Genomic DNA, 21700 nt, shown 5'->3' on the forward strand with positions numbered 1-21700 from the left:
GTAGCCCTGCTTATCTTGATGATTATTTAATCTAAATTGTTATTATTATTTTGTTTAGGGTTTGTAAACACTTTGTAAACAGTAGTAGGCTGTTTATTTATGTGAATAATTAATTTGGAAACCGTTATAGCCTATTCATAAGGAGTGGTATGGAGATGCAAGTTTCACATGAAAAAATATGACTTGTTATCATCTCCCAAAAATATCCGATGGCAGTTGAATTATCAAAAAAACATTCATTTAACCCCATAATTAATGGTTTAGGCTGCGAAATGAGAAGATATTTTTTTTTACATAAATTTAATTTTATCAACGGGATGACAAACATACAGTGTTGTCGAATAGTTAGTTAGTTATTGTATTGGCACAAAAAGATGAAACATTTGGGTCCAAACAATATCCAAAACAAACAAAAAATAGTAATACATCCAAACACAGAGATGTGTAGAAAGTAATAGATACAATCTCTCTGAACGTGTTAAATAAATAGGCTACATTTCATTTTGAAGTCAAATACCGGAGAGCTGATCCATTATTATCAGAGAGAGAAACACTGTTGACAGAGAAAAGTTATTTTTCAGGTCCTCAGAATGGATGTTTACTAGATGAAAGAATGAAAACAAGGACCATGTTTTTTTTTTTCATCCAACTCTTTCAACGCCGTTCATTGGCGCTCATCTGGTGTCATTCAAAATGTGGGCGGTGTCAGCTGCCAGATGATACTTCCAGTAAGTCCTCACTCACATGCTGTACAACACAGAGAGTCAACAGGCTGCAAGGCGCGCACACGCAACATCACTACGACGGGATAACAACAACAAACGCACTGTGGACACTCTGACTACTTTTCCCACTGGAAAAAAACCTTTTTAGAAACATACTTTTATTATTATTATTAATAATAATAACAGATTTGTTTTACCGGTTTGGGATGTGACTTTCAGTGTAGACTTTGCGCCCAGGCGGACTTTTCCCGGACACATTTCTCTCTCTCATTCGCTCCCATTTTTAAAGGCGAAGTTGTGACTTTTTGAGGTTTGACAGTTTCGTCACATTTACATGACATTGTAACACTCGGCTCCGTCACCTCTCGACCATGGCGGAAGCGGCCCAGCAACAGCCACACCTGGTGGAAATCGACCCGGATTTCGAGCCCCTGTCGCGGCCCCGCTCGTGCACTTGGCCTTTGCCCCGGCCGGAGTTCATCAACCCGGGCGACTCCAACACGTCCTCTCCGGTGCCGTCTGTGAAGCAGGAGCCCACCGGCAACGAGTTCATCAACAACCTCAGCCTGCTGGAGGAGACCGACGACTTCACGGAGCAGAAGCCCGGCATCCTGTGCACCGACTTCCAGTGTCAGGAGAACTGCGTTCACCAGCAACATCCACAGCAGCAGCAACATCAGCAACAACATCAGCAGCATCAGCAGCAGCACCAGAACCCGCAACTCCCGCATCAACCGCAGCAGCAGCAGCAGCAGCAGCAGGTGCCTCTGCTCTCCTCTCCGGTCGGCTCGTCGTCCTCCTCGACCGCCGCGGCCGCAGCTGCCGCCGCTGCCCAGAGGAAGAGCAGCTCCTCCCGGCGCAACGCATGGGGGAATATGTCATATGCAGACCTCATAACCAAAGCTATCGAAAGTTCTCCCGAGACCCGACTAACTCTGTCTCAGATTTACGACTGGATGGTGAAGAGTGTGCCTTATTTCAAGGACAAAGGAGACAGCAACAGCTCTGCAGGCTGGAAGGTACGTTTGTTTCTTTTTTCTCTTTTGGTACTTTTTAGCCAGGAGTTTAAAGTGTGTGCGTAAAGTGTGTGTGTGGTGCTCGTTTACAGCATGAATGGCTGCTGCTTATAATGCCTGATAAAGCAGCCTGCCTGTCTGTGCCAGTTCTCGTAAAGTTTTCCTAGTGGGGCGTTTTGGCTGTGATAGTGGGTTCACAGGGACTTAATTGTGCTTTATTCTATGTTTTATCTGCTGTAGTATCACTGTGATATCCCTCCAGGGATGTCTGGCTTTTCTGTAGCCTTTAATAGTCCGTTTGTTGTGACTATAGGCTATATATTGCTTTTTTGAGTTGTTTATCTCCATCATCTGTGGTGGTCACTGTCACATCTCCTGCAGGACTTCTGCCAATATTTGCTTTAAAGGCTCTTTACTTTTTTTTTCCCACCACACGTTTCCCCCCTTTATTGTCATCCATCCAGTTCATGGCAATTCAGTAAACTGGCCAATTGCTACCATGACCTTCGACAGTCATCTGACTTCTCCCTGCCGTATGTGATTTATATGAGTCTGCTGACTCAACAGGGTTTTTCTCTCTTTGCCTTATTGCTTCCCTCAGTGTGCTTTTCAAAAAAGTTTTGGCTCGGTGTGTGTGCGACACAGCTCTCCTCTCTCTACTTTAAATTATAGATTTTAAAGCTGAATCACAGTTTTTCCATATTAGAGTGTGAATGAAGCCGTCTATGTCGTAAGGAGATACCAGAAGCATTCATGTGTCCTGGAAAGTGTCCAAAACATTACACAAGAGGGGACTTCAAATTTCTGATGTGGTGTGGCAGGCCCTCCCACTGAACACTATTGAAGGGCGTAAACCTCCCTTTGGAGACACATAGTTTCAGTGGTGTCTGACAATGAATTGATGACGGTCTACCCTCCCAGCGGGGAATCATATTGAGCCTGTTGTCACACATGGAGAGATTTATTACTGCTTCCCTCTGTTATAAGCCGTCTGGGTTTGCCAATGAAATTTAAAGCAGTTGTGGAAGTTTTTTTTTTGTCTTCCCCTGTCAGAGCAGGCTCCCATGTTTGAGTCATGTGCTGAGAGATGACACATCCATGTCAGGCATAAATGCCAGTAAGAATTTCTTTTTTTAGTATTTACTGAATCACAGAGACAGAAAAAAATATAATAATTCAGCCAGAACTTTCAGATTTTGCCATTCACTGGTTTTGCTTTTTTAACCATTCAAATAAAAGAAGTTGACTGAGCACAGTTTTCAGCAACGCCCTGCTCCATATTCATCCATTTGACCTCAGTGTTTACAAAAAGCACACAACTGGTGTTGAGCTGTCTAACGTAGTCCTGTCAGTCAGATTAGAGTGGAATGAGAGTGGAAAAACCCTTTCAGTGTGACGAAATACACACACAGGCTAGTAAACAAAGCAGGTACTGGGCAGGTGTGTTGCTATAGGGTGGTGATGTTGTCCAAGATAATATGGGAATACAGGGAAGCTTATGGGGATCTAAATAAAGAATCTGTAAGGTGACACCTAAATACACAAACACCTACAGAGTGTTGGTCACGTAGAGTGTAAGGTTGCGGCATATCTGAGAAAAAATCAGAACTGGTGTTGACTTTAAAAGATAGGACTGTATTTTCTATGATTATTTTGTACTTTAAAACAATCTAATAACCATTTTTTGAAAGGAAAGGAGACTTGTCACTCGGCCACAGGAGTGTCAGCAGTAGGACCATCACTTCAACACTGGTTACAGTGTAAATAGGAAGTTATAGCAGAGTGTAGTTAAGATGTGGGAGTCCAGCATCATTACATAAAATAGTAGATCATTTACATTTTGCAGAGTGTACAACAACATATCCACAGTGACTGTGAACATGTCTCTGTGTCTTCATTAATGTACCTAAATAAACAGAAGTTTCTCAGTGTCGTTCGGCCCATTTAACAGTTATTGTGTGATTGGCGGCTTGGAGAGGGGCGCTCAGCCGCCACCGCCTGGGCTTGCTGCTGATCCTGCCATGTTGGGGGTGTAGACTGAGTAATACTGTGGGAAAGCAAAGTGCCATTCACTGCTGCCGCGACGGGAGTTATTCATGGAGCTCCCCTCGGTTCCGCACAGGGGGGGCTATCGCACATTGTCTCTTTGGATCGAGCTTACTTATGAGCCGGGGCCAGGAAAGATGAAAATGTGGAATGGTAATTTTATGGCCAGCCATGTGTTTTCTGTTGTGTTGTTTCTTCTCCAATGGCCTTTTGATGTAAATAGTAATTTCCAGACGGTTTAATTAATTACTTAGTATTTAACTCCTTGATTCTCTCCATTTCAAAATTTCTCAAAATACGTTTTTGTTGTAAATTTAAAATAGCTTTTTCATCTCCAACCCGACTGCCTTGTTATATTCTGTCACGACTGAGGCGACATGACGGATTGGAAACACGGAAATATTTAAATTGTGTGGCAGACCTCATTCCAAAGACCAGCTTTGCAAAAGGACTTAAAGAAAAGCACTCAAAACAATTAAGAAACAGGCTTTGATTTCAACTGTGTGAACCTTAGAGGGAGAATAAAACAGCCAGAATGTTCCGTGGTTTGTGGAGATATTGGGTAGACTCATTGGTTTGAGTGTTAACTCATAAGTGAAGTCTGCGGTGGCTTCTTTTGAGCTGTAAGACAGCGATCACAATGACATAAGTCCCAACACAATGCTTAGTTTCTAGGCACCGATGACTGTTCAACACCCTCGAACACTGATTGTAATTGACTTTAGGTTGAGTGTGATTCAAGTAAACCAGGGATCATTTGTCCATGTGACTGATCTCTGAACAGATGGGGCTCTCCTGAAGGGAACGGGCTGAAGCATATCAAGTTTTCATTAATCTATGATTAAGGCTGTCTGCTCTGTAATTGTTTGAGGCCGAGCTTGTTTCTGAGCGCTGCTGATCCTCCACAGTGGGTCGTGTCTGAACTGAGTCATGACAGCCTCCACACTTCTCAGGCCGTCTGCGACAGTGTGAATTTTGAGGACAGTTGTGCCAGGTGGGATTGGCTTGGAGAAGCTCTCTGAGTGGACTGGACACTGGCCCTGGCACAGGACGCCGTCCAACAGGAAGAAGAACAGATGGCACAAATGATGCATCACCAAACCCCTCTGCGGAGCTGCTTATTTATTTTTAATATCTCACATTTTTTTCACAGGCTGCAGCACACATGCATTATTACAATACAATGTATACAGTACGCACACATCCTTGCATAATCTGTTCTTTCTTGTATTTCTCTACTATACGTACGTCACCGCAGGATAAATATTTGGTTTCAGCCAGTGGAGCTGGACGGCTCAGGTGCTCTTTGATGTCAGTATCGAGATCAATTCGGCCGTAGCTTTCCTCTGTACACGGCGCTCTCTTGACCTGGAATTCCTCATCCTACGCTGGTAAACACTCCCACGGATCTCAAAACAAACTGTGCAGACAAACACGTAGGTCAGAGTAGATTGTACAGCAAGTGACACCGGGGTCATTACCATGTAAATGCACCCATTGACTCCAATCCTCTTAGTCTTACAGTAAACACTGTAGGTATCACCGAGAGGTTGCGTAGCAGGTCGGGATGCGAGTGTGTGTGACATACAGGACATTTGACTTTATAACCAAGTCATGGATCCCAGGGACATCACTGGTGATTGATATTCAGAATGCAGGTTGTGTTGATATTTGTGAGTTTATTAAATCTGATCAGAATCAGAATCACGTTTATTTCACCAAGTTTATACTCTACATACATGGAATTTGACTCTGTTTTTTATGCAGCTCTCTCAATGGTTCTTACACGGAATAAAAGAAAACATATTATATACATAATTTTGTTGATAACGCTATATCTGCCGTTAGTCATTTTTTCAACGTTAACACATAACAAATGCAAACAATCTTGATACGGATCCCTTAGATGTGTTAATATCTACTAAGCGGGACATTTCACAGTGTTAAATGGTGACACTGTTACTAAATTACCCCAAACCTAGTCTTCTCTACTGCAATTTCTTGTTGTTATTCGGCCAACACCTGCACTGATAACAGATTTATCTGCAATGAGCTAATATCGGCTGACATATATCGGTCCAGCTCTTATCCCGACTGCGTCATTGCATTGACTTTAGCTGGTTAATTGTATTACTAGACAGGTTTCCAGAGACTGCGTTTCCATCTTGCCATTGACAAATAAATGCAAATAACAATACTGTAGAAAACAACACAACATGTAGCTCACATTATGCAACAATCTGTCAGCTAAGATTACTCAGACTTGAACTATACCTAGATTTAAAATATAGATTAAATGAGGCAATAGAGATGAAATCTAGTATTATGACATCTTATGACATTTATCAATGGTGTAGCGCAACTTCTAGAGATTTCTAATGTTTTGCGATATATATATATATATATATATATATATTGCCCAGCCCTACTTAAACACACATTGAAAGTAATTCTAACCTCTTTAAGTTTAATTGATAGATAATTAAGATAATTGCAATTAATCATTGCATGCCATTTTACCCCTGTTTTGTTTTATTAGCTTTCCTGACAGATTTGGGTACCGGCCGATAACGAGTGCCGGTCCGATAACAGTTTTTTTTCCATAGACTGTATATAATATAATATGAATATAATATAGTCACCGTTACATCACCCATTGGTTTGTGGACTACTGTTTTGAATTCTCGTTTTCGCCATTTTGGCCGTCGCCAATTTGTTTTTTTGCTACCAGAAGTGACGAGAGGGTGGAGCTAAGGTACAACCAAGTACAAAGCATACAATTAACTTTCATGAAGTGAAAACACACTGTGAAAGGGTTAAAGTTCTAAGACGAAAACACAGACAACACCCAGACTGGACAACGCCGTGGTAGCGACCTGTCAATCACAAGGTAGCCACGCCCTAAAGCATCCCCTGCTTTATGGTCTATTTGACTCTAAATGGGACCATAATTTACTAAATGAACATCATGCTGTATTGAAGAAGACTTGAAACTAGCGATTGTGACCATAAACTCATGTTTACAATGTTTACTGAGGTAATAAATCAAGTAAGAAGTAGGCTCATTTTTTCATAGACTTCTTTACAATCAGAATTCTTTTTTGCAACCAGAGGAGTCGCCCCCTGCTGGCTGTTAGAAAAAAATGCAAGTTTAAGGCACTTCTGCATTGGCTTCACTTCTCAGACCCGGAGGAAGCCCATTGTTTTTTTCCCCATGAACCCTAGGAATACGGCTTAAAGACATACAGAAGCTAAGAATTAAGGCGTTCTAATCCTGAGTGAACACTGAGCTGGTTATACTTTATCACCGTGTTTCTGGGTCTGAATGTGTATTAGTAGGACAGGGAGCTGCATAGAACAGCAGTCCTCCTGTTTCTACTGGTTCAACACACACACACACACACACACACACACACACACCTCTCACCCCCCTGAGGCAGCCGAGGAGTCCAACCTTGGCATTGCCCCAAGACATGAGGGGCAGCTGTGTTTCTCAGGCAGAGAGCTGGAGGAGCTCTCCTCACCCTCCTCCCCATTTCCTGCCTGCCTCTCCATTCCTGGTTTTCTGCCTCTGCACAAAGCAGGGCACACTTAGCGTTGTGAAGGGTTACTGCCCCCCCCCCCCCCCCCCCCACCACCCCTCCCGCCCTCGGCCAAACTCTGAGGAGCTAACCGCTTACTGTCTTCAGAGAAAAATGAAGAGATAAAGAGAAAGAAAGAGAGCGAGAGCAGCAGAGAGTTCAGACTGGGTGACACTTGTTAGGAGTTGCATAACAAGACATTTACTGGAATCAGGGAGCCGCAGGCCAAAGTCTGGTGCCACTGGTTAGTCAGCGGAACTGTGAGGCACTGTGTTAGAGATATGTGGGACGCTAGTCTCCTGTGTGTGTGTGTGAACATAACCTGGGCCTCATAATTAAAGCCCTGCTGCTGGCAGATGCACAGACACGATGGCAGACAGACAGACAGACAGGCCGACACAGGGAACATTCCTGCACAGGCTTTTATATCTTTTTTATTGTGGCGTGATATTCTGACTTTCCTTCTCTCCCCAGCTGATTTTAATCTGGTATCTCCTTCCAACTGCCTTTTTCCCCTCCTCTCTTCGCTTTTCATACCACTTAGTGCTTTGATGTGCCGAATCACCGTAACTGGCACACCGCGGGTGTTAAAAAGCAGCTGCGAGTAGTGATGAACACCGCGTAAGATGTCCTGGTAGATACTAGGATTGCGATAATGATTATTGTCATTATGAGTTAACATATTGATTATTTATTCCTTTAATAGACTTTAATTGTTGAGTCTATAATTTGTCAAAAAAAGTTCCAAAAACCGAAGGTGGCATCTTCAAAACACATTTTTATGCTGCTTTTAGCACAAGCAAATCCAGTTGTTGAGGTGTTTTTTGGCTCGGCGTGGTATAAAACTGTGACGTAGATGAGTGAAAAATATTGTTCAAAGTGATGTAACTGTGATGTGATTGGGCAACAGTGTGAAACTAGTAGCCCCACAGATGATTTCACAACCTCATGTTGTCCTTCTGTCCTGCTCCACATTTGTTTACCCCGGCGTCGTTAGCACTCTCTGTTACTGTCTGTCTCTCATTTCCTCTACCGAGAAATATTTTAGGATATTAATGACTTAAACCTCCACAGACTGAAATGAAAAAGAGGCAAGGAATCAGGTCAGTGTGGCGGGATAGCAGGGATATCGAATCTTGTTTATGTCTGCTGCGTGTGGCACATGTGTGTTTATTTATGGATCTGGCCATTCTGTAGCTATGAAGTAACATCACTTCAACCTCAAACCAGTTTTGCCAATTGATTCCATGTGCCGGCGCTCGTCTGGGTCATTGTTTCGCAGTAAACCTTTAACAGCGTGGTCCAGAATGCCATGGGAGGAAGCCATCGGGCAACGACAGAAGCTGTGAGACACACACCACACACAGATACCACACACAGATACCAGACACAGGGGATCCTGACTGTCTGTCTGAGCTGAAGAGGCTTTACAAGTTCAGGTTCAGTTGGGTCACCGCTCTGCTTGCCGCTGTATTGCAAATACAATGATTTTCTTCACTCGAATGTCCCCAAATCATGCAGAGCCTATGTAACATGCAAATCAGTTTTACTTTAAAGAAGCAGTAATTTAGATTTCTGTTGCTTCGTGGAACAAAACAACCACATCTGCAGGCGGGGGGTAGATATGCTTTTTGATGTTCCAGATGTTCTGCCAAACAGTCAAGGTTTTTCCTGCATCGAGAACTTTCTGGCGGCGCCAATGAAACATTTTCCACAACTGAAACCAAAACATCTTTCGCAATAAATTTTCTGATTGTTAGAAATGTTGTGTAAAGAGTAGGGCTGTCAAAGTTAACGCGATAATAGCGCCAAATCCGTTTTGATGCCACCAATTTCTTTAACGCATTAACGCAAATTGCAATTTTTAGGTTGTAGCAGGCTCAGTTTTAAAACTAGAGTGAAGATGCTGGTTTCATATGAAACTAGAAATTTTAAGGAATCCATTGGTACCAACCATTTCATATAGATAAATAATGCTCCAAACTTACACTACATTTTGGCGAAGAAAAACGGGCATGGCCATTTTCAAAGGGGTTCCTTGACCTCTGACCTCAAGATATGTGACTGAAAATGGGTTCTACGGGTACCCACGAGTCTCCCCTTTACAGACATGCCCACTTTATGATAATCACATGCAGTTTGGGAATAGTCATAGTCAAGTCAGCACACTGACACACTGACAGCTGTTGTTGCCTGTTGGGCTGCAGTTTGCCATGTTATGATCTGAGCATATTTTTCATGCTAAATGCAGTACCTGTGAGGGTTTCTGGACAATATTTGTCATTGTTTTGTGTTGTTAATTGATTTCTAATAATAAATATATACATACATTTGCATAAAGCAGCATATTTGCCCACTCCCATGTTGATAAGAGTATTAAATACTTGACAAATCTCCCTTTAAGGGACATTTTGAACAGATAAAAAATATGTGATTAATCGAAATATTTTAATCGATGGACAGCCCTAGTAAAGAGTTTCAGTGAAAAAGAGAATTTAGTTTCATTACACAGCTGTTTGATTCCCTTATTCATTTCGATTTTAAGAATATTTCACTGCAGTTTTTTTCTAGACAGGTCACTTATTTTATATGTATTTCTATCACACTTACTAAACTGAACTGAGGAGTGTTAGCTAACTATATTATAAATGATATTTTCAGCCTCAGTTAGTGGCACAGCTGGTGCTACAGCTGGTAGCTTCACACTCACAGAGCCTTTATCTCATTGGAAAGGACCCAGGAAAATCCCAGTAAAGTGCCCCTTTCATTCAGTGAATTCAAACAAATCATGTCAGATGTGTACACGGGTGTTTCCACCCACCTCAGACACTGGCATCACACAACCCCGCAGCGCTCCTGCCAGGGTTCTGTTTTGTCAGTTCTCTCCCTGGCTGTGGACCAGAGGACAGATCATTCAGTGAGTCCGGTAACTGCTCAGTGGAAGTGATATACAAAGGGATACCAGCAGCAGCAGCAGAGTAGAGCCTCATTCAGCAGGACAGAGGAAAGGTGCTCACGCAGGCTGCTTTACTCTGGAGCTGACAGATCCAGCGGCGTGGTCAGGTAAACAGTCATTTAGGATGAGTCACATTGTTTTGTTTTTCTCAGTGTGGGTTTGGTAGTAGCAGGCCGAGAGAGAGCACGTGATTGTCTGTTTTGGCAGAGCACAGGCATGGCAGTTTGTTTCACAGAATGGGCTGTTGCTCCGTCCGCCACCACCACTTCTATTTGGGAAAATCTCCCGCGGGGTTAACTGGAAGACCTCAGCTTTGGTTTACAGTGTGAGAAGAGGAACTGTGGATTTAGAATAATTTCACCATTTAAATGAGAAGTGAAAGTCCTCGACGCTTCTTCACACGTGAAACATGTGGCGTCTCTCCTGTCAATTTCTCATAGCGTATGTGAGCCGGCTTCAGACACACAGGGAGCGAGTAGTGCAACACTTTTACGGGATCGCTCACTGCTGAGGGCCCCAAACCACAGGCATTACCCAGACCCACATTGTTGTGCAATTCCCGCCCTAAAGCGATTATGCGAGGTGCCTGTCAGGCTGGCCGGGCATTATCACACAATCACATACATGAACGCTCACAGGAGCTCTGTATAGCCGGCTGTCATGGGTGGAAATGTTAATGCGCACTTTATTCAGAAGTGCCGTTATGACTGTGCGTCAGACAGCAGGTTCCCCCGCTTCTGTTGTCACGGGAACCGATAGTTTGCTTCAAGGTCAAAGTGCGTAGCAGTGTCACCGATCCGCCCTCTGGAGTGTTCACACTGGTGTTGCAACATCGCGGCACTATTGTCTGTGTTGTATTGAGAGGCTCTTGGCTGACGTAGTGTTTGTAAAAGAAACGCCTCACAGGGAGAGGAGAGGTTACCAGCAGTTAGGTTTCAGTTGACAATAGCTTCTACTAGCACATATACCACACAGACTGCAACCAAAATCACTGTTCATTCATTCTGTTTGCAATTTCCAAAGCAAGTGTACCATTATTTTATCACCAGGACTGATAGCTGAGACAGACAAAAGTGGAGTTTTCCTGACGTCAGGAGTACTGTACGGTTTGAGGGTGGCATTTCCATTCAGGGTTCCTGTGTAGGATTCTGGGAAATGCAGCGGTGCCAGTCAGGCAGATTATTAGACATGTAACCACATGCGGACTCATTTTTCTCTCAATGAATCATTCATGTCCTGGTTGAAGTAACTGACAAAGAAAAAAGGAATCTCGATGGGTTGGCGGGTTTCGTGTCGTCATGTTAAGAATCCAGAATCATTATTCTCACTGTATAATGACTCAGTCATTTGGAATTTTATTCAGATTAATCTTGGCATGTAATAATTATTTAGCAGATTTTTATGAAAAAGGTGATAAATATTAGAACAAAATATTAGTTTTCTTTCTTTATAGTTGTTTGTCATCTACCATGGTGCCATTTTTGCATCTATGTATCTACATATCCCTAATATTGGAGTTTAAATACTGTTACTGAGCTTACATCATCTGTCTTCTGCCACTCACCACTTCTCTCTATCTCTCTTGAGAGAAAAGAAATCTGAATCCAGTGAGCTCAGGGAAAATTAATCTGTGTTGCACGTAGTGAATGTAATAAACAAGTGGTCGTTTATCGTTATCTTGTCTAGTATATTAGTTATGATCCATGTCAGCACATGTCTGCAGTGATTGCATGAATTATCTCTTTTCTAGAATATATTACTTCCTCCTCTCCCTTTTCAAGAGATGCAAATTTCAGCCCGTGGCTGACAGGAAGTGGGTGCTCTGAAAGCAGTGAGCGGTACCTGGGTAATGATGTCATGAGCAGAGGAAGCAACACTGAGCGTGACGCCTGATTCTGTGTTTTCTTCCTCTTCCAGTGTTTCCTTCATGTTTTTTTTTTCATTCTTCCGCCTAGCTCCACTCATTGCTGGGAAATGAAATGAATCAAAATCATTCCTCTAAATCATCCTTTTAAATTCTCAAAATTCTCATATTGAGAAATCGTGGTTCACACTTGACATAATCAGCTAAGTAATAGTGTATGGATGTCAGTTAAATAGAGCCCAAGTAAATGCTGGAGTGAGGCTTTGGTTGACTCATGTATGGCTCCCGTCCTGACCTGTAAATGGACCTGCATGTACAGACGTAGGCAAAGTTGTTGGTAACGTTCCGTTAAAGAGAGAAAAACCCACAATGGTCACTGAAATAATTTGAAACTGACAAAAGTAATAATAAATAAAAATTCACTGAAAATTAACTAATGAAAATCAGATATTGTTTTTGAATTATGGTTCAGCTGAATCATTTAAAAAAACAAACTAATGAAACTGGCCTAGACAAAAATGATGGTAACATTAACTTAATATTTTGTTGCACAACCTTTTGAGGCAATCACTGCAATCAAGTGATTTCTGTAACTCTCAATGAGACTTCTGCACCTGTCGACAGGTATGTTGGCCCACTCCTCGTGAGCAAACTGCTCCAGCTGTCTCAGGTTTGAAGGGTGCCTTCTCCAGACTGCATGTTTCAGCTCCTTCCACAGATGTTCAATAGGATTTAGATCAGGGCTCATAGAAGGCCACTTCAGAATAGTCCAATGTTTTGTTCTTAGCCATTCTTGGGTGTTTTTAGCTGTGTGTTTTGGGTCATTATCCTGTTTGAGGACCCATGACCTGCAACTGAGACCAAGCTTTCTGACACTGGGCAGCACATTTCGCTCCAGAATGCCTTGATAGTCTTGAGATTTCATTGCACCCTGCACAGATTCAAGACACCCTGTGCCAGATGCAACAAAGCAGCCCCATAACATAACCGAGCCTCCTCCATGTTTCACATTAGGTACAGTGTTCTTTTCTTTGGATGCTTCATTTTTGCGTCTGTGAACATAGAGCTGATGTGACTTGCCAAAAAGCTCCAGTTTTGTCTCATCTGTCCAAAGGACATTCTCCCAGAAGCTTTGTGGCTTGTCAATATGCATTTTGGAAAATTCCAGTCTCGCTTTTTTATGATTTGGTGTCCTCCTCGGTTGTCTTCCATTAAGTCCACTTTGGCTCAAACAGTGACGGATGGTGCGATCTGACACTGATGTACCTTGACCTTGGAGTTCACCTCTAATCTCTTTGGAAGTTGTTCTGGGCTCTTTGGTTACCATTCGTATTATCCGTCTCTTCAATTTGTCATCAATTTTCCCCTTGCGGCCACGTCCAGGGAGGTTGGCTACAGTCCCATGGACCTTAAACTTCTGAATAATATGTGCAGCTGTAGTCACAGGAACATCAAGCTGCTTGGAGATGGTCTTATAGCCTTTACCTTTAACATGAAGGTCTATAATGTTCTTTCTGATCTCCTGAGACAACTCTCTCCTTAGCTTTCTGTGGTCCATGTTCAGTGTGGTACACACCATGATGCCAAACAGCACAGTGACTACTTTTCACCCTTCAAATAGGCAGACTGACTGATTACAAGTTTGAAGATACCTGTGATGCTAATTACAGGACACACCTTAGTTTAACATGTCCCTATGGTCACATTATTTTACATCTTTTCTAGGGGTACCATCATTTTTGTCCTGGCCAGTTTCATTAGTTTGTTTTTTTAAATGATTCTGCTGAACCATAATTCAAAAACAATAGCTGATTTTCATTAGTTCATTTTCAGTAAATTTTTATTTATTATTACTTTTGTCAGTTTCAAGTTATTTCAGTGACCATTGTGGGTTTTTCTCTCTTTAACGGAACGTTACCAACAACTTTGCCTACGTCTGTATATAGTGCTTTTCTAGTCTTCCGACCACTCCAAGTGCTTTACACTACATGTCAACATTCACACAAACATTCATACACTGATGGCAGAGGCTGTCATGCAAGGTCATCAGGATCTAATCTAAATACTCATTCACACACCGATGGCTAGGCCTTCGGGAGCAATTTAAGGTTAAGTGTCTTGTTCAAGGACACATTGACATGTGACTGGAGGAGGAGGCGGGGATTGGTGCATCCACCAATCCCCGCCTCCTCCTCCTGCTCTACCCTCTGAGCCACAGACGCCCCACCTGTACTGGTGCCAGCTTGATAATGGTCCCTCTGACTGAGATGCCATGTCCAGGTCTTGGTGACCTAATGTCACACTTGCTATCTACTGTCCCTCATAAATATGTGACCTCTCACCACAACTGATACGATTTTTTTGTTTCTGTTTATAATTCATTAGAGGAGATTTTGAATGTTGGGCAGCATTTCTGTAGTCATACATCTCCAAATGAAAGACACATGTTTATCTTATTTTTGTATGACTACTGAATACTGTTATCTAATGGCGCTGGTGTGATAGCAACAAGGCCAAATAACCAAGGATGCTGGTGATCATTTAAACAGATCAGTTAAACGTATATGTTTAAGTCAAACAATCCGTGTTTTTGCTTTTCAAAAACACACTAAGATAACTTTTTAAGATAACCATGAAAAAAGGAGCCGAATCTAGTCGTCACTACTTGATCTGCTCGTGGTTCACTTAAATAAAGGCACCCAGCACTCCTTCTGTGCGCTTCACGTATATATTTATTTATTTTGTGATGTGTCACTGTTATTTCATGTCCATAATGAGCCCATTAAAAAAACTCCTTTGTGATAAATGGACTATAATGGCTCCACTACGTCACATAAGATTTCTTTTCATTTTTTTTCTCTTTTTTGTGGCAGAGCATGAGTCATGCTACTTTTACAGGTAAGTGCATTACAGGCCAACGCACAGTCGTACTGCTTCATGGACATATATCTATATATTTATAGGATTGTTAAAAAGGAAAGGAATGAAAGATATGAAGAAGAAAAACATCATGGTTATTTATGACTTCAGACTGAGGCTGTGATATTAATAGTGGTCTATCATTTGTTAACATTGTTGACAATATGTGCCCTCTTTAACACTTCTTTTCTAGTGCTAACCTGCATGTGATGTCCTTGAACAGTGTGGGTGGTCATTTTTCTTCTATTTTACTATTTTTACTTACAAATATTGTTTTTGTTTTTTGCCATGAAGACAGTTTAGAAGTGCATACATTTATGTCAGCGCTTCACAGAGTAAATCTACCAATGAGAAATCCTCTCAACCGTGTAACCGAATGGAAATTTATTGTTGGAATCAACATCCAGCCATAAAAACAGCTCGGGGATATCCCCGTGTTTGCCAGGTTGAACCGGGGTAACAGGCGTATAAATATACCTCCCCCCCCAAACACTCCCCCCCGTGGTGGGTCAGACCTACGGACGCAGGCCGCCACACAGGCACCCAGAAGTGGTCCACACACTGCATCTTTATCCGGGCCGAGCAGGCAGCGGCCCAGCCCAGCCGCTCTGCTGATCAGAGGCGAAAAATATCCCCGCTCCACAGACACAGCTCTGTGCATTTACAGACTCACATTGTGTTGCACGTAGCAACACATGCACATATTTCAGCATGGCGAGCTTAGCCAGCACAACCCGGTCCCTGTCTGTACACATGAGCTGTGTGCTGCTTAATTCTGAGTCAGGAAATCAGCGAGCACAAGAGAGAGAGAGCTCAGCATGTCAACACGCTGCTGGGACATTATTTTAAAGTAGCAGTTATCATAAACAGCATATGAATAGAATAGAAGAAAATACAGTCAGTCACTTTCTCACCAACGCAGCCAACATTTACGGGCCTTGCAGGTGACATAAGGACAGTGTGAATAAATCAATATTACACTATAAATATGATTTCCTTATATCATTAAATAACTGTTTTCTGGAGCAAAGTACAAACATTTGAAACTTCTCAAAAACATTAAAAATTGGATTTGTTTTCTGAGAGTTATAGTTGAAGTTGAAGCACTGAAATGGTTTGAAGTGACATTTAAGGTGTAGCCTATAAGCATTAAAAGGAGTTGAGGCGTCAGTGGAAGAGATAGTCATCATGAAAGCAGTAGATGTGTCAGTTGAGTCAAAACCAAATTACAGTTTGCTTTGTAACATATTTGTACATTGACACAATGCAATGACACTGAAAGTCAATAAATCACTTACGACAGGACACAATAAAGTCCACATCTTCATTTCTTGAACAACATCGCTTTAGAGCAGCTAAATGCTAATTTGAATTGACAACTTGGCCATTGTTATGAAGTAAAAGATATTTGATTTCTGTTATTTTTGGCTTCATGAGCTGAAACGTGTCAAGAAAAACATTTAGCAAATTAGGTATTATTCTTTAGAAATTACTTTATCTTAGCTTACCACTCATGCCAACAATTCTCCTGCATCATTCCTGTTGATGTTAATTGGCTGAAGGCAACTTCTCATCCTGTTCTAATTGGCTCGGTGAAATGAAAACAAGGAAGAGCAAAGACCAGATTGGATGAAAAGGTTTATAGCCAACAAACACAAAACGTTCGGCCTTCTTTTCTCAATCAACAACCTTTTTGTTGTACTTTAAAGTTTTGGATGTATGATCGCTTACTTGCTCATTCAGCCAACTTTTCTTTTGGAGCCATTTGTCCAAATGTCAGCTCCTTGGCCAAACCAGAGGAAATGGCTGATGATTTATTATTCTCTCACCCCGTTCTGTTTGTTTGGGTCCATAATGAGGTCAAATCATAAGTGGGGAACTGTTTCTAAGATGTACAGTAAGAGCTTTATTGTAATCCTGCTGGAAAAGCCTACCTGGACAAGGGCCCCCTCTTTCCTTTTCCTCTTGTTTTGCCCAGTCAGACTACAGAGTTTTGATTAGGAAGTAGTGGCTCTTGAACCTACTGTTTGCTTCAGATGGTCCCTCGCATTGCACCTAGCAGGGCCTCGCTCTGCCGTGTTTTGCATAGAAACCAGAGGCATCGGTGGGATCAGTATCAGGACCGGCCAGCTCTTCCTGTGCGGATACAATGCAGCAGGAAGTTCGCTAATAGCCCCTCCACCGCGCCACTCGTCTCACACTATCATACGGCGATGAAAGATCCTGGAGTGTCTGTGGCTTTGCTTTTTCTCACCTTATGCACGAAAACCACTCGCGGACTATTTATCATTTGTCTGCATCGTCTGTGAGACCGATCAATCTTAAGCTTAACCAATCATCATTCACTCAGACTTCCAAGTTCAGCTGTGTGTGTGTGTGTGTGTGTGTGTGTGTGTGAGTGTGTGTGTGTGTGTGTGTGTGTGTGTGTGTGTGTGTGTGTGTTTGGGGGAGGGCTGTTGGCTGCTCAGATTCCTTGCAGAGGATTGTGAACAGGAGATCCTGCCAAGAGGCCGTCAGTAAATACATTTGCAGACAGATTTGCTTCTGCATGACTTGCGTTTTCTGCCTTTCCATCTGCGCTTCACGACGGTCGTATAACTCAGCATCTCACAATGACCATTCTAAAGAGGTACTTTCCTGGAAGTCATAGACTGCTAGTTGGGCTCATAGAACCCTAAAGTGAATTTAAACAGCTCCACACTGAGCGCTCTGTGTCCCGGGCCTCCTCTCTCCCCTCTCTTTGCCAAATTGAATAATTGGAAGTTGACGTCAGCGGGTGAGAAAGGGACCTTATTCGCTGCAACACGAGTGTGAGATCAGCTGTAGTGTATGTGCATGAGTCCCAGAGGAGCACGTGAAAAGGACAAGGGAGGAATAGATGAAGGGCGAGGGAAAAGATATTCTATTTCTGGCTGGAACCATGTCCTGGGGTCACTTTCCATTTTTAAACTGGGACTGTTTTTAAAAACAGAAATTGTGGTCAAACAGACTTATTTTTAAATCACTGCTAACAGTGACACGTTTATGCGTTCAAACCTGAGGCACTGCGCTGTGTTGCTCGCTGCTACGCAACATTAATGACAACAATCATTTCCTTTGCTCCAGACTGTCTAAATGAAACGGAGGGTATAAATAATAAAAAAAAGGCCTGAGGCGTTACATTTCCTGTGCTCTGCTTTTTTATTTCCACTGCCTTTTATGATCTTCGCTGTATTGACTTTAGCAAATAGGTCAGTGATTAGCGCTGGTCAGTTCAATATTGGTGCTGATGATAACTTATCAAACTGCAAACACATGAAGTCATCACAGTCTATTCAGATTGCTTTGTGAATGTGGTAATGTGAAGGTGTATTGCTTTATTTTCTGCTTGTGTGTGCGTGTGTGTGTGTGCGTGTGTGTGTGTGCGTGTGTGTGTGTGTGTGTGTGTGTGTGTGTGTGTGTGTGTGTGTGTGTGTGTGAGGGAGGAGCCATATTCCTTGTGTGTAGCTGAGCATGTGTGAATATCACTACGCCCAGGCTGTAACAGTCTCCTTTCATTTTCAATAAAACAGCACTTAAACGACCGTAGATAAATACTGTCAAGCTCATAAACTATTACACCAATGACTAAATATCCTATGACTCGGACTTAGGTGCAGACACTTGCAATTCAAGTCATTTGATCTCGTCTTTATTGACCATTGATGTCCAATAAATTAGAAATCCCCCCCATTAAACAAGCAGGCAGAAATCCCCCTTAAATAAAGCAAAAATCCCCCAGAAAACAAATTATATTTGATTCATGGCTGTTTGAGGTAATTTGGTTTAGAAAGACTTTTAAAACAGCTTCCAAAAAACTATTTGAAGTCGGGTCAACTCATAGTATCTTTAGCCAAGAAGAGCTGACTCTATAATAATAATAATAACTATTACCTCTTTCCTCTTGCTCATGTGTGCGACCAGCCCAGTTGCACAGCAGTTCGTGAAAAAGTCACAAAATTGAATGTATTGGTTCATGTAGATAGACACGAATTTAAAATTTTTTTTCGTGATGGTCAGCAAGAAATCAATTCGTACGTAATCCACGTAATTGTGAACCGGGAAGTATAGAGAGCATAGGGAGGAGGTCGGGGTGGATGGGTGGGTAAAAAAACACAGGAGTTTCACCCAGGAGTGTCCCATGTGAAACCACAAGTCAAAGATGATTTATTTTTCACTTAAATTCCATACTTAACTTACAGCACTTCTAGAGTTATTTTAACCCAAACCACTATCTTTTCCTAAACTAACTAAGTAGTTCTTGTCACGTAACTTCTGTACTTAAGTTACGCCACTTCCGGTGTTATTTTAACCCACACCGTGATCTTTTCCTAAATCTAACTCAGTAGTTTTGTTGCCTAAGCCTAACCAAGTCAATCTTTTCCTAAACCTAACTGAGTAGTTTTCTTTTGAAAAGACTGGAGCGGAAATTGACACGTGCATCACGTGTTCAATTCGTTTTTGAAAGTCGTGCTAAGCGTCACGAGAAAAAAAGGGAAATTTGTGTATATGTGCATGAATCAAATAGATTAAATTTCATGACTATTTCACAAACTGCCGTGAGACTGCGTTTGTGCGTTGGCTCCAGGTGTTAACCGCTTTGATCACAGCCAGTTCACCACCATGCACCACTTTTAGTGTACCTGATTTCATAATCTATTGGAATAAGTAGTAATCGGCCTCTGGATCACAGAATACTAAGTGCATCTGACATGAAGGGGAAAAACCTGCCGTGAGTATATCTTTTGATGACTCTGTGATCCCAGTGAGTGGTAGATCCCCGTCACTTGTCGCCCGACCACCTCACCTGGAGCCGTGCGCTCAGCCTCATGCTGTTGTTAAGCGGGCAGACCTGCTGAGCTGGTGTTAGGCTAATAACAGGTTTACACGTTTTCTGTCTCGACCACATTGCTCTAACTCCGCCAGACTCAGCACAAAGCTCCAGACATGACCAAGCTGCAGCTTTAGGGCTACTTACTTTGGCGGTTAGAAATGGCGCGCTATACCCTATAGGTTGTACTCGTCACTCAGCCGCAGACATTACACAGAAAATAGCTAGTTATAGTGCAAGAACACACCTACTGTAAAGCCTGAAACATGGGTAACGAAAGGTGAAACAGGCTGTTCAGGACAGCACCGTTTCTCTAATGAGTTCAGTGGAAATAGTGCAGGGAAACCACAGTTTTTTTTCACTTTCATCAGCTCCATATCTCTGCTACATGTGTGTGAAACTTCTCAGAGAACTGCTGGCGTGTGAGTTCGTACCAGCTGCACGCTTTCAGTCGGTGAGGAGGGAGCATTGCGGCAGATGCTTTATACCTATAGCTGTACGGGCTTTGCAGTTGAGGTTTCACTTGTGGCTTCACTTGATTCAAAGCAGCCCTGCAAGTAGGTGGTGCAGCGCTCTATTGGGGATTTTTTCATTAGACAAGTTGACATTTGAGCAGCTCTGAGAGCGTCAGCACCTCGGTCAGTGTGCCAGCATCTGTATGTCTGCCACGGTCTCCGGTTTTCTGCAGGTAGTTTGCTTCCGTCTGCAGGAGAGAGTGGGAGAGGACAGGAGAGGAGAAGTAAAGGAAGGAAAACAAAGGAGATGAGGTGAGAAGAAAGGAAACAGGATGAGGAGGGGAGAGGACAAGTAAGGAAACGAGATGAGGAGAGGAGACGGAAACAAGATGAGGAGAGGAAAAGGACACAAGATGAGGCGAGGAGAAGGAAACAAGATGAGGAGAGGAGAAGGAAACAAGATAAGAAGAGGAGAAGGACACAAGAGGAGGAGAGGAGAAGGACACAAGATGAGGAGAGGAGAAGGAAACAAGATGAGGAGAGGAGAAGGAAACAAGATGAGGAGAGGAAAAGAACACAAGATGAGGAGAGGAGAAGGACACAACATGAGGAGAGGAGAAGGAAACAAGATGAGGTGAGGAGAAGGAATTAAGATGAGGAGAGGAGAAGGAAACAATAGGTGGAGAGGAGAAGGAAACAATATGAGGAGAGGAGAAGGAAACAATATGAGGAGAGGAGAAGGAAACAAGATGATAAAATGTAGGCGTTTGAAGGAGGCGAAAGAAGACAAGGAAAGAAGGAGATGAGGGAAGGAGACGAGTAAGGAAACAAAATAGTGAAAGGAGAGGAGAAGACAGAGAAGGAGGTGAGAGGATGAGAATAGGAGAGAGGAGATGAATGGAACAGGAATAAGGTGAGAGAAGACAAGGAGAGGAGATTAAAAGGGGGAAAGGAGATGAGAAATAAAGAGAAGGAGAGAAGGAAGGAGAGGAGGAGAGGGTGATGTACTGAACACTGTGGCCTTTCAGTAGTGCTGCCAGTGAGGGAGTTTAAACCAGCACAGTGTGTTCCTTACCGATGCATGCCCACTCTGACACACACACACAACCCCTCTTTCTCTATTTCTTAAATAGCCTACACGCAAAACACATTCTCCTGCACTCTCACACTCACACTCACACCACCCAGACGGCCTTACTGCAGCCTCTTGTTGAGTCATGACGTGTCCGTGTAATTCAGTTTCAGCAGTCACACGACAGAGCGAACATCACTTTCATTTAATACCAGTG

At 42.6% G+C, this 21700-nt stretch overlaps 1 protein-coding gene across 1 annotated transcript in view; it reads left to right on the forward strand.

The window, feature by feature from the left end:
• The first annotated feature begins 715 nt into the window (after positions 1-715).
• The window catches only part of foxo1a (forkhead box O1 a), a 30163-nt gene continuing 9178 nt past the window's right edge, over positions 716-21700 (forward strand). The window contains exon 1 of the mRNA XM_074640374.1: positions 716-1744. Coding sequence (XP_074496475.1) covers positions 1097-1744 — 648 coding nt within the window. The 5' untranslated portion in view covers positions 716-1096. The remainder of the gene's footprint in view (positions 1745-21700) is intronic.

Source organism: Sebastes fasciatus, chromosome 7 (genome assembly GCF_043250625.1).
Source record: "Sebastes fasciatus isolate fSebFas1 chromosome 7, fSebFas1.pri, whole genome shotgun sequence".
NCBI lineage: Eukaryota > Metazoa > Chordata > Actinopteri > Perciformes > Sebastidae > Sebastes > Sebastes fasciatus.